This window comes from Medicago sativa, chromosome 5, assembly GCF_051527215.1.
Source record: "Medicago sativa cultivar Bolivia chromosome 5, Bolivia_mono, whole genome shotgun sequence".
Lineage (NCBI taxonomy): Eukaryota > Viridiplantae > Streptophyta > Magnoliopsida > Fabales > Fabaceae > Medicago > Medicago sativa.
The window spans coordinates 22,645,091-22,661,876 of record NC_140753.1 but is presented as its reverse complement, the minus strand read 5'-3'; the positions used below and the strand labels follow the sequence as shown (position 1 = coordinate 22,661,876).

The 16,786-nt window shown below is 31.9% G+C and overlaps 2 protein-coding genes across 4 annotated transcripts; both read right to left on the bottom strand.

Moving 5' to 3' along the window:
- Nucleotides 1-1,539: 1,539 nt before the first annotated feature.
- LOC146921072 (protein CORTICAL MICROTUBULE DISORDERING 4-like) lies at nt 1,540-4,599 on the bottom strand. 2 transcript variants are annotated; one of them, XM_085714480.1, is made up of 4 exons: nt 3,760-4,599; nt 2,817-3,026; nt 2,555-2,646; nt 1,540-2,438 (listed from the first exon to the last, which is right to left on the bottom strand). In XM_085714480.1, exons 1-4 carry the CDS (start codon nt 4,522-4,524, stop codon nt 1,781-1,783), a joined length of 1,725 nt encoding a protein of 574 aa, XP_085570606.1. In that variant the 5' UTR covers nt 4,525-4,599; the 3' UTR covers nt 1,540-1,780. The 2 variants fall into 2 exon arrangements, with proteins under 2 accessions (XP_085570606.1, XP_085570607.1); XM_085714481.1 differs by having other exon boundaries at nt 2,817-3,023.
- Nucleotides 4,600-10,023: 5,424 nt separating this feature from the next.
- On the bottom strand, nt 10,024-14,053 carry LOC146921071 (protein NUCLEAR FUSION DEFECTIVE 6, mitochondrial-like). Of its 2 annotated transcripts, XM_085714474.1 has the most exons (4): nt 13,649-13,907; nt 13,432-13,553; nt 12,144-12,183; nt 10,024-10,392 (listed from the first exon to the last, which is right to left on the bottom strand). In XM_085714474.1, exons 1-3 carry the CDS (start codon nt 13,819-13,821, stop codon nt 12,170-12,172), a joined length of 309 nt encoding a protein of 102 aa, XP_085570600.1. In that variant the 5' UTR covers nt 13,822-13,907; the 3' UTR covers nt 10,024-10,392; nt 12,144-12,169. The 2 variants fall into 2 exon arrangements, with proteins under 2 accessions (XP_085570600.1, XP_085570599.1); XM_085714473.1 differs by lacking the exon at nt 12,144-12,183 and having other exon boundaries at nt 13,649-14,053.
- Nucleotides 14,054-16,786: the final 2,733 nt, after the last annotated feature.

Genomic DNA, 16,786 nt, shown 5'->3' with positions numbered 1-16,786 from the left:
TGGTAATTTCAGAAAATGGAAAATGGAAAAAGCAAGTGGAAAGTGAATTTGGATGATCCTCAAGACAGAAGGACCTTTGGTGCTAGTGTTTTGTTTTTTTGAAGGAATGTTTTGTTATTTATTTATATTTTCGTCATTTAGCAAAATTTGTGTAAAGGCATACAAGACAGCCTTGTTCTTGTTATAATTTGTTCTTTTTTCCTTTTGATTTTCTGTTTTAGAATTTATTATTTTTGTTTCCAAGTTGTAATTAGATTAACAAGTTATACTGAAATGAATTTATAGCCTCTAACCCGGTTTTTGTTCCAGTCACAGGCTTACCAAACAGCTTAAATGAATATTTTTAGTGCATAGAATTGAAAAATATATATATGTTTAAGAACAGTTCTATATGTGTAACCAAAAAAAGAAAAGTTCTATGTAATGTGTGCACCATCTAAATTTTATCATCTGAAGAGAGCACATGTTTATAACACAGTGGCAAACAAACACAGACTACTGTGAACCTTAGTTTAAGTCCATTTAAAATGAGTTTGATTATATTATTTCAAAAAATGCAACCACTATTTTCCCTACTTTTAAACCACCTTGGTTTTTTTGGGTATAAACTGACAGAATTTTACATTAACTCACATTCCAATTTCCAAATAAACAGTGATAATAATTTAATATTGGAAAAAATAAGAAGAAAAGAAACCTGCTTGATTTACATTCATTCAGCCAAGTCAATCTAACAGTGAAAAAGTCGATGTTAGCAGATTTGTAATATTTAGAAAGAGAACAAGGCAAGCTAAGAAGTTGAATATGAAGTGTGCATAATAGAGCGTGCTGATAACATGCAATATAGTTCCCTTATTAGGTTTGATTTCTGTTCAGCGACTAGTAATTGTTCGCTCACAAAGCTGCTTCAAATAACGAAATCTGGATAATAAAATCATGTAAAAAAATGTCAGAGTACATTATAAACAAAGTGTAATTCAATTCCCATTTAAATTTTCCATTTTCATTGATAAGGCAATTGAAGATAATGAGAACACATAAGGAAAAAAAGTACTAATCCTAGTGTTATTCAATTGAACCTGATGAGAAAGGCAGCAAGCATTCCCGATCATTGCTTGTACAAGACGACTTATTGATGCATCAAGAATAACGACTTTTATCACATGCCTGCCAATGCCTAACAGAAGGGGCTGCATATGATTTTGCTATGACAGATGATTTTATAATTGGTTTACATGCCTAAGCTCTTATAGTTATTCCAATATTCTATCTATTTTTTTATGTGTATTTCCATCCACAGCACCAGAACTGCTACACCAAAAGCCAATTAACCCATCTGTGAATCAAAACCATATATGTTTTTTCCAATATACAAATACATCCATCATTACATATGTCATCCCACTTTGATGTTCATGTCACTTAATCATTGATAAATTTCCATTGAACTTAACCCACACCAAACAGTAATATTAGTATATTGCACAAAAGCAACATTACAAATCTAGTCCTTACGTAGAAAACAAGAAAGCACTGTTATTTGAGAAAAATTGACAAAAAATTGTTTATTTGAGATGCTCATTGTAGATAAACAATGAATATGAATATCACTGATATTAGTTCAATCCTAACCTAATAATACATATATGAGTTGAATAATACAAATAAAATCAACTATGAAAAACTCAAAGTGGCTCGTGACATTTACTATGATTGATTTCACACAACTGTTATTCCAAACACAATACACACTCAACTTAAAAATCATTTGAACAACGTATCAAGGGTTCTTAATCTTTATTCTCAACTTCCGAGCAATCTGTGCTGCTTTAGGATGGCTAGGCCTCTTATTACTATGGTATTGTTCTACCTCAACCCAGTTCATAACTTTAAGTATAAGTGATTGAGGGACTTTACGAACATCCCCTTTTGACTCTTCCTTTGTTTTTTTCAAACCAGCTTCCAAAGCCTTCTCGATGAATTCCATAAACCAATTCCCAGCTTCTGTTTCAATCTGTTTTCCCAACTTGACTGTGTTGCTTAAGCTGCAAGATACTGGTTTCTTGTTCTCATCATTTTCAACAATTGGTTCCAAGGTAGAACCTTTCTTCTCCAAAATCTCCTTTTGATTAGTACTTGATGACTTCAGCAGCTTTCCCATTTTTCCTTTATAAACACACCTTCGTTTTGACACATTTGATTCGGTAGAGTTTCCTGATTGGTCTATGGAATTTTGCATAACCTCGTGTAAAACATGCGGTTGTTCTTCTTCAACTTGTTTATCTGATTTTGAAGCCAAATCTGAAGCTGAAGTAGCTGCTTGCATTGACATCATTGCACTAACTGCTTGTACAATATCATTATGGAATTCCAGAAACCGTTCAAAACATGTAGCAGGTGCATCAGCTCGAGCTGATTTTGCTAAATTAGAAAACATCCTAAAAGAAAAAGTTCAAAAATAAAGTTATTTAGTTGCTAGTCTACGCTAGTTGCTAATACAATATAAAAGTGCAAAGCTAGTCCCCAAAAATAGAATTGAATAAGGAATACATACTTTAGGGATCGAACTACTGTCTCAGTGGCTGAAGCATCTCGTAATGCTTGAAGGGCAATCTTTTGAGCTACTTCTCTTTGCTGCACAGCTTCCTGTCATGCAACATAAAATACATGTTATATGATTATTGTAGACACATCAAAGGATTTAAATAAAATTCAGGGACCGCAAATATGGCTGTGATATCACGCTACCCAAAGTTTAGGACTGAAATAGTAATAAGTTGAAGTAAGTTCAACCTTTAGCTTTAACAAAAATGTACCTTTCCCAAGGAGCTGAGTCTTGCTGGTAAATTCATGGGTAGGCTAAGATTGTTAGAATCATCAAAAGCTGAATTAGTTGTAGACTGAGATTTCTGTTGAGAGGTGACACTTGAGTCCTCTTTTTGAGTAACTCCATCAATAACACCAACAGAAGTCGTCACTCTTGCATGTCTTAACCGTGGTGGCGGAGTACCACCTCTCTTTTCCTGCTATTTTGCACAATAATCAAACAAACAAATTCAGAAATATATCAACAATAAATAGTCAATTTGCAATTAAAAGATGTCATATTGCAATCCTAGATACTAGGCAGAATTGCAGTCAAATACATCAAATACAATTGTCTAGTCGCACAAACATAACATATAACGATTGCAATCAAGTCAAATACAATTGTCTAGTCGCACAAACATAACATATCACGACTGCAATCAAGTCAAATACAGCTAATACAACCTAAATTACAATTGTTTAGTTGCACAAACATAACAAATCATAATTGTAATCAAGTCAAATACAGTTGATACAACCTCAATTACACTCATTTTCAGGCCTGAAAGACATCAATTGCAGTTGTTCAATTGCCCAAACTAATCACAATTTCACTCAAAGTCAAACCCAGCTGATTCCTATGAAACACCAACACAGATACGTACACTACACTGACAATCTGACACTAACACGCTGACATATGTAAAGCTAACATATGCCGGTGCCACAGAGAGGCTGATAGAACCTCAATTTCGCATAAACATAACAAATACACAATTACAGTGAAACTCAAATACAGCTAATACAGCCTCAATTACACTCATTTTAAGGCTGCAAAAACATCAAAAGGGTACATTTCTGTAAAAACCTAGCTTAAATTTCTAAACATTAGTAATCAATTACCACACAAAAAAAATGAAAGAATCAAAGAAGAATGAACAATGTACCTACATTTGACTTAAATGGGCTAGCAGGTATCCTATTCTCTCTTTCAGAAACACTTCTACTTCTTGTAATCTTCCCATTAGAAGAACCAAAAGCACAACTTTTCCTAAGCAACCCAGGACTTTCCCCTTTTGCATCATTCATTTTACCAAAAAGCCCTCCACTCACAGAACACCTAACAGGTGTCCCATCTTTCCCAATTCCACCATTACTCCTCCCTCTAACCGGTGTACACTGATCAAAATCCAAATTAACCGGTTTAAAAATCATCGGCGAAGACAGAAAAAAATCACCACCATCACCATCATCATCATCATTCTTCTTCTTCCTCCCAGTACCCCAAGAGCCTCTAACAGAACTAGGCTTACATGTTTGAGCCTGGGCCTGGGTCTGGGCTTTTTCCCTTAGGCCCATTAAAGGTTCAGGTGTACCAATGAAAGGGTGTCTACCAGGTAAGGGTTTAGCACCCTTAAGAACCGGAACAGGTGAACCGGGTTCTAATCGATCAACATAGATGAACTGACCCAACTGCATTTTATTACTGAGAACAAAATCATGTTGATCAGAAGGAAGAGTAACGTAAATCGAATGCGAAGAATCGGAGACTTTGATGTAAAAGCCTTGTTTTGGGAAGAGACTCTTTTCGTCGAGATCGGCGGGGACGATGTCGGTGACTTGTAAGAGTGAATTACGATGCTCGCTTGTTGGTTTCACGCCGGTGTTTAGTCCGTTGAGGAGTTTTACCAGAATTCCAGGTGCGAGTGTTGCCATTGTTTGAAATTGTTTTGATGAGATTTTGGGGAATTTTTGTTGTTACTATTTTTAGGGTTTTCAAGAATGGAGTGTGAAGAAGAAAGAAGAGGTTGGTGAAGAAGAGTGAGTGAGATTGTTTGTTGGTAACGGTAATGTAGGGGTGATATTGTAATATTTGTTTTTTGAATTAAGAACGTTGAGACCAACGGTCAAATTAACTTATTAAGCTGGGGGATGTCACTGTGGTCTGTGGGTGGGTGTGGGGTAACAAAAGATAAAAAAATGAAATTGTTATAAAAGTTAAGTTAATTTGTTTCATTTGATATTCTAAGAATGTTTGATTAGAAAAAAAAATTAATTTTTGAAGTTTTTATTTTTCGTTTTTATTATTACAGTCAATTTAGTTCATAAAATCTCACTTATTTGTCAATTTGGTCTCTAAACTAATAAAATAAGTTAAAATGTACTTAGGGACCAAATTGATAGGGACCAAATTGAGAATGAAAGTATAGTCTATAAACCTTTTAGTTAATTTTAATAGTTTAGAAACTAAATAGATGAAAGAGTGATAATGTAGTGACTAAATTGAATGTTTATTCATTTTTTTCTATCATGAATTGTTGTTATCATACCACTTGTGTTCAAACGGACAAATTAAAATTATAAGCACGAGTGTCATGTTTGTGACTTTAAAAATGAAACAAACTATATTAATTTTTTGTCCATAAAAACAATAACATATCAAATTCCTTCAAAACAAGCTAACAATATATCAAGAGGGGGGATATTTTGACTCCAAGAGTAAGTGTAATAACTTACTCCAAATCTTGACCTTTAATTCGTATTTTGATTAATGGTTTAGATTAATTGTTATTGTAGGCTTTAATTCCATTTTCTATTGTAGTCAACACTTATCACCACAAAATAACAAAACAATAAATATCTTTTGATTTTTTTTTTGTTCTTCTCCCATTACTTTTTTTTGTTTTCACGTTAAAAGAATTTTTTAGGGTTAATGGTAAAATAAACATCAAAGTTTTTTATTTGACCACAATTTTTTTTTCTCCCTTTACTTTTTTATACAACATATTTTATTTGGTTTCTTCATTATAATCCTCATCTTTTCTTATATTTTTTGTAAACACACATTTTTATACCAATCTGTCACGAAAAAACAATATAATAGAGGAAGTAACCCAGACCTTTTCTTATATCCAAATCAATTTCGATAACAAGAGCTAAAAATTCCAACATCTCAAAAATTATGCCACTCTAATGCCTTGTAAATCACTATGTTGTTGATCCAACCATGGCCATAAACCTGCATTTGAACATAAGTAAAATTAGTTATTTTAATCATCAATTTAAATTAAATAATAAGGAAAACATGTACAAATGTAAAAACATTTACCTAAAAAAATATATATGCAATTTTTTTTAGCGTAAAAAAAAGTAAAGGGAGAAGAAAAAAAATTGTGGTCAAATAAAAAACTTCGATGCTTATTTTACCATCAACCTTAATTAAAAAATTCTTTTAACGTGAAAACAAAAAAAGTAATAGGAGAAGGAAAAAAAACAATTAAAAGACATTAATTGTTTTGTTATTTTGTGGTGATAAGTGTTGACTACAATAAAGAATGAAATTAAAGCCTACCATATCAATTAATCTAAACCATTAATCAAAATTGTAATTAAAAGTCAAGATTTGGAGTAAGTTATTACACTTACTCTTGGAGTCAAAATATCCCCTCTCATATATCAAATATAGTATAATTTTTTTTTCTTCTTTCAATAACACAAACAATATAGCATTATTTCGACAAATTTGTTTAAGAGTGTAATTTCAATAATGAAAAAATCATCATAGATTATAGATAATTAAAAATAATAATTCGCTATCACATCTACATCGAAAATTAAGTTAATTTTTTTTTTGGAAGGGAGAAAATTAAGTGAAATTTTATTTGCATGTAAAAAAAAAGGGAATATTTTATCTAATTCAAACAAATGGTAATAAAATATTTTGTGGCAATTTAGTCACTATAATACTTGTTTCGATCAATGGGAAACAAAAGACAAGGAAAGAAAATACTATAAACTGAGGAACTGAGCTCCCCAAGTTTCAGCTAAACAATAGATTGATATATTATAGAATATGGGTAATTCGGGATGATCTAGAGCGCTCATAAGAAAGTGAAATACTCAATTTAACGAGTTAACTTAGACAAGAGTTTTTTTCATGCAAGGTATGAGCCAACGCAACATTCCTTGAAAAATCAAGAGGAGTATAAAGATGATGATGTAGAACATCATTTTGGATAATGATCAATGTTGTTTGAGAACCTAGATCACAAATGATGTCTCTAAAACTAAGATACCAAGTAATCTACAACCCATTTGAAATAGGACAAAGCTCAACAAATCCGTTTAATATGGATACTTCTTATGGGATTCAAAGGTAAAGCCTTAAGATGATTATTTTAAGAGAAATAAAGCTTAAACCCTTTAGCAAAATTAGGTATACCATGTTTGTAATTATTTTGTCTTCTTTTCTTCCTTTTCTTTGAAAAAAAAAAATAAGTTTAATATTATAATATGTCTATACAATATTTAAAATCCGTATGAAACTCAATCGACGACTAACGTTGATCTAATATATCGCCTCAAATTTCACCTCATTTATTTTTCCTTGTTTTTGTACATCGATATTGATCAGATCATTGTCTCTATCATAAAAACGACCATGATTATAAACTTTTACTTCAAGAGGTCGTGCCATTGATATTTTAGGCAATTTATGGGTATTGGTCTACAGTCACATATTAAGAAAGTCTACTATATAGAACTTTTCTATCTATGAGTGTTTTGTCCAATATTTTTTTAAGTTTAGAACTGAATTTTAAATCATCCTCTCAAAAAAAAAATACTTTTAAATCATTAGAAGTTAAAAAAAAAAATATACTGAAAGTTGAGATTATGAATCAAACCGGAAACAAACTTCATTGTGTCCACGATGACAACATCAAAATTTTAGTATATATTTGGATACAAGTTGAACATTTTTTCTTAGTATACACATGAGTTTTTAGAAGCAACAAATTGGAGCTTATTGATTGATTCAAAATAAAATTTTATTGGTACTCTTTCTTACTCCCTCATCTTTGCCTATCCCTTGTTGGTGGCCGTTTATTCAATGTGATTATTTGGGAATGAAAATTTAGTGTATATGTTTGTTAGGAGAAAAGTTGTGAGGCCTTTTGGTTCATAAGCTAAGAAGCGTGGCAATGATTTATTCAATGTGACTATTTGAGAAGTTAAAATTTGCAGGTATGCCCCATGGAGTCATTATAGAGGGGACCCTATGTGGAAGAAAATTTGGCAGCTCAATGTAACTATACAGTGATGCCAGGTTCTTAATTGGCTTCAGTTCTATAATGATACGACGATTAATTGTGGTTGTGATCAGAATGGTGCTAATAGCCTTTTGAATTGGCTTCATGAAGAGGAGCCAGGTGTGTGTGTGTGTGTGACTGGCTTCATGAAGTGTCTAGGAGTTAAAAGTGCTTATGTGGTTGAATTACAGGGTCTTTATCATTATCAAGGTTTATGTTTGGCTTAAGGGAAGGAATCTTGAAGCTAGAGGTGCAGATGGGTTCATTATTCATATATGTGGTGGTTAAGAGCATCAATATGGGGAGAAGGAAGTGGATCAAGTTGGAGGATGGATAATATAGAGAATCAAAAGTCTTTTTGCTTCCGGTTGGGAAGTGAAGATTATCCATGTTTATCGGTATATGTGTAAAGATGTTCTTGCAAATATGAGACTTGCTTTTAATATGGAGGAAGTGATTCTTTATTTTTATTTTTTTTGGTACAAAAGAGGGTCAAAAGCTCGGAGGAAGTGATTCTTATGCATCCTCACAATGAGATGTTCATGTTCTTGCTAATAATTATAATAATTACAATGTGATGTTTCATATCTTCACTTAAAACTAAGTCATTAAATATATAGAGCCTTAACAACGGTACGTTGTTCAACATATGTTTTTTCGTCCAATATAAACCTTCTAACTAACATTTAATACATCAATGTTTTGTACATATATCCCTGGTCATTTTTTAGGGATATCCTTTGTTTATTTATCACTATCGTATTATTTAATAAATCTTTTTTTTCCTTCCTCATTCTATAGTTGTCTCCTCTCCGAAGATGTATATACACTATTGGCCTATTGGGAGTACCGAGTGCGAAATAAAAAACTTCTCTCAATAATTTATGGTCATCATTCTTGAGTAAACATGGAGTGTAATATGTTAGCAAACTGGGTCCAGGTTTGAATACTAAGTAAGATGATATCTTGGCTTACTAAATGTTAGGGGCATTGGTTTATGTACACACAAACTTTACCCTAAAGCTAACCTAATAGATAGATCCACGACGCTTACGAACACAAGTGTTGTAATATATTTACAGGCATCACCCCTAGTCTGAAAAGTAGGATGTCGATGAAGATCTTCTACTCAAAGATCTTCTAATCAAAGCTAAAACCGGAACAATGAAAAAACAAGTGAAAAGGAGAATTTGTGATTATCCTCGGTAAAGAAGAATCTTGGTCTTTTATCATTTAGCAAAATTTGTGTAAAGGCTTGCAAGTTGCCTCGTTCGAATTTGTTCTTTTTTCCTTTTGTGTTTGTCTGTTTTTGAATCTTTCCTTTTTATTTCTAAATTGTAATTTTATTTGTTGTAATTAGATTAACAAGTTGTACCTCTGACCAAATGGACACATAATATCCCATTAAGTAAAGTTGTAAGTTCGTCCATATAAAAAAAAAAAAAAATCAAAACTTTAAAAGTGTTTGGTTGTTACCTTGACAAGAAATTATTTCTGAAAAGTTTATTTTATAAAATTCATTTTAATTAAAAGTGAATTGAACAATAAATTTAAGTTTTTTTAATAATAAAGTGAGTTGAACGATAAATTTAAGTGTTAAAATCATATTTAAATCAAAAGCTACATGTCCTAAGTTCAAGTCAGAATCAATTTTACAGGCAAAATCAATTTCAATCGATATCAACATGATAAAATCAATTTTATGCGCCTGAAATTTTGCCTATCCCACTGCGAAACCAAAGACATAAATATCGAAAAATAGATGCCCGCTTAAGAGCAGTTTTATGTCTATACAGTAAATATTAGTATCTGAAGTGAATATATGTTTGTTTTATACTTTAAAGGACAATGGCGAGACTGTTAAATACTCAACAGTCTACCTCCACACACGAAAAGCATCAAATATATTTACCTAGCAAGTAAAGTATACCACAAAATAGGCAAGAGTTGAAATTCTAATTGTTTTTAGACTACATTGGAAAAAATTTAAACAAAAAGTTAAGGGTTATAAGCAGTGTTTAAAAAACTGAACGGTCGTCGACCACAAATCTTAGCAATACTGATCCGGTGATCATGATGACGTTTGGTACGTACCAAGCAAAATAATTGTGTCAAAGCTTGAGAATTTGGATTATGAAATTCATAATTAATAAATAGATCAAATCACATGATAAACAACTTTAGCTGAATAGAAGATTCATGCAAAATAAAGTCACTTGAAAAACTAGTATACATTTTACATGATTTTTTTTTCCAAATTGAAGGGTTAACCATCAGGGAAATACTGAGAGCTGAAACCAAAAAAAAATACTTGGTAAATGTAAACAGGACGACTGCGCCTGAGAGTCTAAGTAGATAAATAAAATGAATCAAATTACATTATTGATCACAGTACCTACTAGAAACAAGTATTGAAACAACCTGCACCTAACAGAATCTGGATGGCCTAGAAGCAAGATATCATTATCAGAATGTTATAAAGGTGTTGCAAAACCTGTCACAAAATCACAAGTGAATGTCAGGGTTATTGTGTACTGAAGAATTTTTTTATGTATCTAACAAGTGTTTTAGTAGCACTAATTTTTATCATTAAGTTCTGCAATCAATATTACTGCCAATTGGGTAGGGGTGCCAACCCCAGGGGTACTATAAAATTAGTACACCCAACACAAACATATACATATGCTAATGAATAGAGAAGAACATCATTATAGTGGAGGACTTCAAAATGCAAGAATCCTATCAGCTTATAGTTGATGATTTAAGTTAAGTAGTATGATGATTCGTTGCGTAGAATAAAAAAATTACAAGGAAACAACTTTTGCAATCATCTAAAGAGAAAGAAAAAAAAATCAGATAAGAAAAGAAAAGGCATAGTAACTACTAATTACTACCTTTGTCCCTAAATGTAAGACCTCATTGAGCAAAACACAAGAATTAAGAAAAGTAGTTTTTACATTTTAAATTTGACAATAATGTACAGTCTCTTTCAAAAATTATCCTTCAATTATAAGAGAGAAAAGGTTGTTCTTTTAATTTTCTCCATTTAATTGGGGGTATTTTTGTGAAAAAATAATTAATGCATTTTGTAATTTAAAGAGGGTCTTGTGAGAAGGGTCTTACATAGGGATAGAGGTAACTAACAATAAACCAATAACAAACTTCAAACAAAAATAAGTAGACAAATACAACTCAATCTACTTTATCAATAAACTCTATCCATATCTATTAAACTATATGCCAGATTTTTCCAGCCCAGGTTAATGTGTCATAGCCAATCAATAATCCTAATTAAATCCCTTTTCAAGCATTGGTTTAAAAATAAAATAAGATTTTTGTGTTGTCAGCAGTCTTGCTGCCAAACCTTTTCCATCATACCATTAAAACAGGTCGGCCTTTGCAGGTTACAGCTCTCTCTGCCAAATGCCTATACACACACGGTCACGGGTCGCATTTACAACAATGCTTTCTGTATCTATCACTCTTGTTTGTTGTTTTATTTTTTTGTTTCTGAAATTGTGAAACGCTGAAACTCGGGTGGTGTGGTAATGTTATGTGCCTTCACATGAAGTACATTCTCTATGATTGTTGGGTTCTCTGTAAACTGTTCAAATTAAGAAGGACCTTTAACTTGTTATTTCGTGTTCAAATTAATTGTACCATCATACTTCTATTTAAAGTTTAGTAACATAATTTTAGAAAGGATCTTATGTTATACTCGTGTTATGATCCCACAATTTATAATCTTTTAACTCCCTTTTGACCTAAATAGGATCTCGATTTTGAAAAACTTGGTTGGCAGAGTTTTAAAAAGTGCTTACAGGAGCATTAATAAGAATCACTTTTTCCCTTTTCACAAATGCACAAAAAGATCCCAGAGCCCAGACCATTAGTCGGACATCACCATTTTGCCAAAGTGTTGATAAGGATCTTCCCACCAGCATCGGCACAGGCAACATAGCACCACTTGCCACAGCTTTGCCATTTCGTTTAGCAAGTTAATGTCTCTCGATTATCATCTGGTTTTCACATCATCATTAAAACTTATGCATATACTAAATTAGATTGAACCACTATGAAGTCTTTCAGGCTAAATTTTCTACTTTTTTGTCACTACATTTGCCTATTCTTGTCAGGAACACAACATGAAGATGGTATTTCAAATGTTCCTGGCTCCTCCCCCATACGTGAAGTATTCTTAAACTTATCCTATTAAGGAAGTAAAAGTTGAAAGTGAAAACTTGCCTGCCTATGTATTTGAAACATTGTTTTTAGGTCACATCCGCTGTAATTGAATCAAAAGGACGCTTAATATTAGTAATTAGGAACTATATTATGAACTTCATTTGCCAATGAAATTGGGTGAATAGTGGTGAAATGGGTACAAACAAATTGACCAGAAAATAAATGTGAGATGAAAATACAATAGTGAAATGTCAAATATCATTACCACTAAACTTTTCCCTGACATGAGAAACTAGAAGCCTTGTGACAAACAATGAAATTGCAAATGACTATTATACTTGAAATAAACTCAACAACGATTATGCTCAAATGATCACTATAACACCATAGAGTATCATTCTCTAACACGTGTCTCTGAAGTTGTTATTGTTACTCTACACATGAACAGATACAGACATGCAAACAACCAATAATCTAGGCGGGGAAAGGACATAAGTCAAAACATAGGTCCAATAACAAGTTACAATCCTATTCACTAACAATCAGAGTTATTACTAATTACAGTCACATTAAAGCTAAAAAAATAATTAAAATGATGCAAAACATTTTTTTTTTTGAAGAAGCTAAACTATCCCGCCCAAATTGGCAAAAATGATACAAAACATAATGTGGTACTATCGCCCCCTTGTTAGTTTTTATCATCTCAGACAATGTGGTTTTCAAATAAAATGACAAAGAGTAGTTCTTAAAAAATATAAAAGTAAACCCTGATTTAGTTCGTAAGTATCACTGTCTCTCCAACTCAAAATTATATGTCTCAATCCATTTGTCGAATCTGTCTTATTAGTCCTACTGTTATATATCAACATAACACTAGAAGTATCACGACAGATAAACGTCTTAATTTGAAGGTTATAGCATAAGCACCTATCATACATAAGTGCTCATTATAAGTTGTTCTGGTACATCTTAAAGTTCCAAACTGTTTAGTTACCAAAAAAAATAGTCCCACATTGCTTGGGAATTGAGGCCTCCCACATTGCTTGGGAATTGAGGCCAAAAACAGTTTATAAACATCATCCACACTCCTCAACCTAACGAGGCGCCAGACCAAAACCGTGAGGGTACACCCAAAGAGGACAATGCCTCGAACAAGTAGTGTGACAAACCCAAAACATCAGCTATTTCCATAGCAAAAGATAAAATAAAAGTCATATTGTTTTTCGTAAAAACTATAAGTTGTTTTCATAAGTTCTTCCAATAGAGAAGCTCAAATAAATCAATCTCCAAATAGACCCTACGCAACAACTTGAGCTACTACATTGGAAGTTAAAGAGAATAATGGTACCTTCAGAAAGAACACCCCAGGTATTATTATGCAAAGACAGCAGAGAAGTGAACAATGCAGAAGCAGTGACACTATGCAATGGCGTCAATGATACTTGTGTACCAGCCAATTGCACCGGAAACCTAATATGTAACAATGATAATAATTATATTCAATTCAGTTCAGATTCAGATACATTTAAATAAAAATATAGAAAAATATATAAATTCTGATTTACCTTATGGAGTAGGAGAGTGAGCGTTTTTGTGGGGAAGCTTGAAAAGAAGAAGAAGAAGAAGCGGAAGAATTGAATTTATAGGAGTTTGAAGAAGAAGGAGATCGACGAGATAATAGGGTTTTAGAAGAAGATGAAGCTATTTGGAAACATTTCCTACTACCCTTTGACGCCATTTCGTGTTCTCTCAGTCTCAGTGGTGCGAAGGATGGAAGGACGAACAGAAGAAGGTGCTTTGCCTCATGGGCCGGATCTTTTTACCCACAACAAATATGGGCTTTCAACAAATTATGCGCACTTTTTTAACCGATATTATATGTGTGCAGCTGAAGAGATTAATCTCTCAAAACGAACACATAAATCTATAGATGGTAGAACAATTATGATTTAAATCTACGCATTATCAATGATGCATTCGAACTCAGAATCTTATAATGTGCATCTGCATTAGTGTTATATTGTAATTGTAACAAACATAGTATTACTATTATTTAATTGAGTAATGATATTTTGACATCCATTTGATGACAACTTTGTTTTTTTTTTTGGTTACTGATGACAACTTTGTTGACAACCTTGTTTTTCTCACTTCTTATTGGTCAAAAACAATGGAGAGAGAAAAAGGAAGAGAGAGAATAACAACATCATGTGAGTATGAGAGAGAAAGTTGTCCAAAAGTTGTCAAAAAGTGGTTGTCAAAATATCATTTCTCTATTTAATTTGTAAATTTTGAAATATCAATGTCTATTTTGTAATTTTGTTTTTTTTTGTTTTTTTTTGTATCCCTTAAAAAAGTCATTATTTTTATTTCTTTTTTTTTTTAGAGAAGTTTAATATTATATATATGTGGGATTGGTGGTCCACGATATTTAAAAACCATATAAAACTTCAACCATGACCGACATTGATTGCACAAATTTACGATCTTCTTGTTTATACCATCTAACAATGTCAGTTTAGTGAATATAGTATCCATAAGCGATTGAGGCGATAAATTATGGTTGTATAAGAAATTTCCACTTCAGATCATATACAACTAGATTTACTAAAGAATTGCAAATGAACTGAATTTGTTATGTAACATATGCAATGCATATATGAGCAAGCTAGATTAAAAAAAAAAATACAAAAAATGCAATATTTGTTAACACGTTCAATGCACGCGAAAAGATTGATACATTTCTATGTTCCATTGTGTTTTTGAATGGCTTACATGTTTCATTTCAATCTTAATCACCAATGATCATGTCCATAATATTTAGTTTCGTCTTCAACTTGTATCGTTCTTTTGCTATATTTGCTCCAACTTGTACATTAAGAATTGACAATCTAGAAATTCTAACCACACTAGTTGGAACAAACCTAACAAAAAAAAAACTACAAGTTTTAAACATAAACAACATATTATGGACACCAACAATGATATTAGGATGAAAATTTGACACAGGATTATAGCAATTATTAGAAATGCATTCAACATGCGACAAAATTTCCATTTTTTATTTTAATTTTTGTCTCTAGTATGCTCATACATGCATATGAAACACAAAAACATAGCAACCATTTATAAAACATTTTTTTAGAAATAAAAATATAAGTAGAAAAGGCTGAATTAAAAAGGAATCCAAGTCGGTAAAACAAAGCAAAAAGTCGAGTTTTGAAACGAAAGATAACCATCCTAGGTATCCTTGATTTCTCTCCCGTTCTCCTATGTTTCTAATTTTATTTATTTATAATTGTTTCTAAAAAAAATTTTTATTAAATTGATGTTATTTATGAGGATGAGATCTAGTTTATGGTGGCTAATGGTTTGTGTGGTAACTCATGGTTGTGTGATGATTAAAGATTAAAGAAGATGCATGAAGTAAAAAAAATAGGATGTGGACTCTCATCTGTTGGTTCCAACTCTCCCCTCTATCTTTTGTGTTGTGATTTTTTGTTCAAATTTATACTCAAAACTAGGTCAAGTTCCTCTTTAAGGGTGTGTTTGGTTTGGAAGAGAAATTGTGAAGAGAGAAATAGATGAGAGAGAGTAAGAGAAGAGAGAAAGATGTGAGAAATAGAGTAGATTTGGTGTATTGTTTGATAAAAGAGAAAGATTAGAGAAATAGGAGAGAGAGAAGTAGGTTGATTTTATGAATTGACAAAAAAGCCCATATAAAAAAATCAAACTTAAAACATATTTTAGATAATCAAATTTAATTTACTGTGTATTTTATTTTATATTATTTTCTTGTTTGCTACTTTTTTATTATTATTACTATTATCTTCATTGTCATTTTATTATTATTTTTATTGAGAAGGTCATTTTATTACTATTGTAACCAACTTTTGTTTAATCTTGCAATCCACCAAGTTCAACTTACTGAGCACGTACACAGTAGTGTGGTGAGGTTGCCTTTTTTATTATTGTGGTTTTTCAAAAGAAAGGAGGGGCATATATGGAAATATAAGTATAACAGCAATCTCTTCCACATTTCTTCGCTCATTAGAGGAGACCACAAAAAGTGGTAGGGCCCACATAATTGTGATCTCTCTCCCCTATTTCTTTGCATACCAAACAGAAGAAGTGTGGCATCTCTCTTCTATTTCTCTCTTCCTAACTTCTCTCTTTAGAGTTTCTCTTCAACCAAACACAGTGTAAAAGATGTCAAAACTTGTGGTTAGGTGCAACAAAATTATGTGCCTTTGTTGTTTCTTTTAGGACTGTGGAAGTGGTCTCAAAATTTAACAGAAAAATCATAGATGCATGTGATGTTTTAAGCTAAAAATGGAAAAAGGAAAAACCAAACGGAAAAGAGAATTTGAGATTTTCCTCAATAAGAACGATACGTTGGTATTTTGTCATGCAAAACAGTCTAACTGTAGTTTGTTCTTCTTTGCTTGTTTTTTCTGTTTTGATTTTTTTTTCCAATTTGTAATATTATTTTTGTTGTGATTTGATTTTTTACTAAATTTATTTTATTAAACTAATTTTAGTTAAAAGTAAATTGATTGTTAAGTGATTTATATTTCGAATTAAAAGCTATAAATCCTAAAGAGAGAAGAAATCAGTTGAGAAGAAATCCCGCAAAGGAGAAAAGGTCAGCCTATAAATAAATTTTAAACTTTTCATGACATAAATTACATACCTATAAAATT

Bases quoted from the DNA above. Each gene is read 5' to 3' on its own strand.
- LOC146921072 (XM_085714480.1), bottom strand. From the start codon at position 4,524: ATGGCAACACTCGCACCTGGAATTCTGGTAAAACTCCTCAACGGACTA. The intron at 3,027-3,759 runs GTAGGTACATTG...TGTGCAAAATAG, and splicing joins CTAGCCCATTTAAGTCAAAT to CAGGAAAAGAGAGGTGGTAC. The intron at 2,439-2,554 runs GTATGTATTCCT...TTTTTCTTTTAG, and splicing joins ACAGTAGTTCGATCCCTAAA to GATGTTTTCTAATTTAGCAA.
- LOC146921071 (XM_085714473.1), bottom strand. From the start codon at position 13,821: ATGGCGTCAAAGGGTAGTAGGAAATGTTTCCAAATAGCTTCATCTTCT. The intron at 13,554-13,648 runs GTAAATCAGAAT...GTTACATATTAG, and splicing joins TCACTCTCCTACTCCATAAG to GTTTCCGGTGCAATTGGCTG. The intron at 10,393-13,431 runs GTACCATTATTC...ATTTTGTGACAG, and splicing joins CTGGGGTGTTCTTTCTGAAG to GTTTTGCAACACCTTTATAA.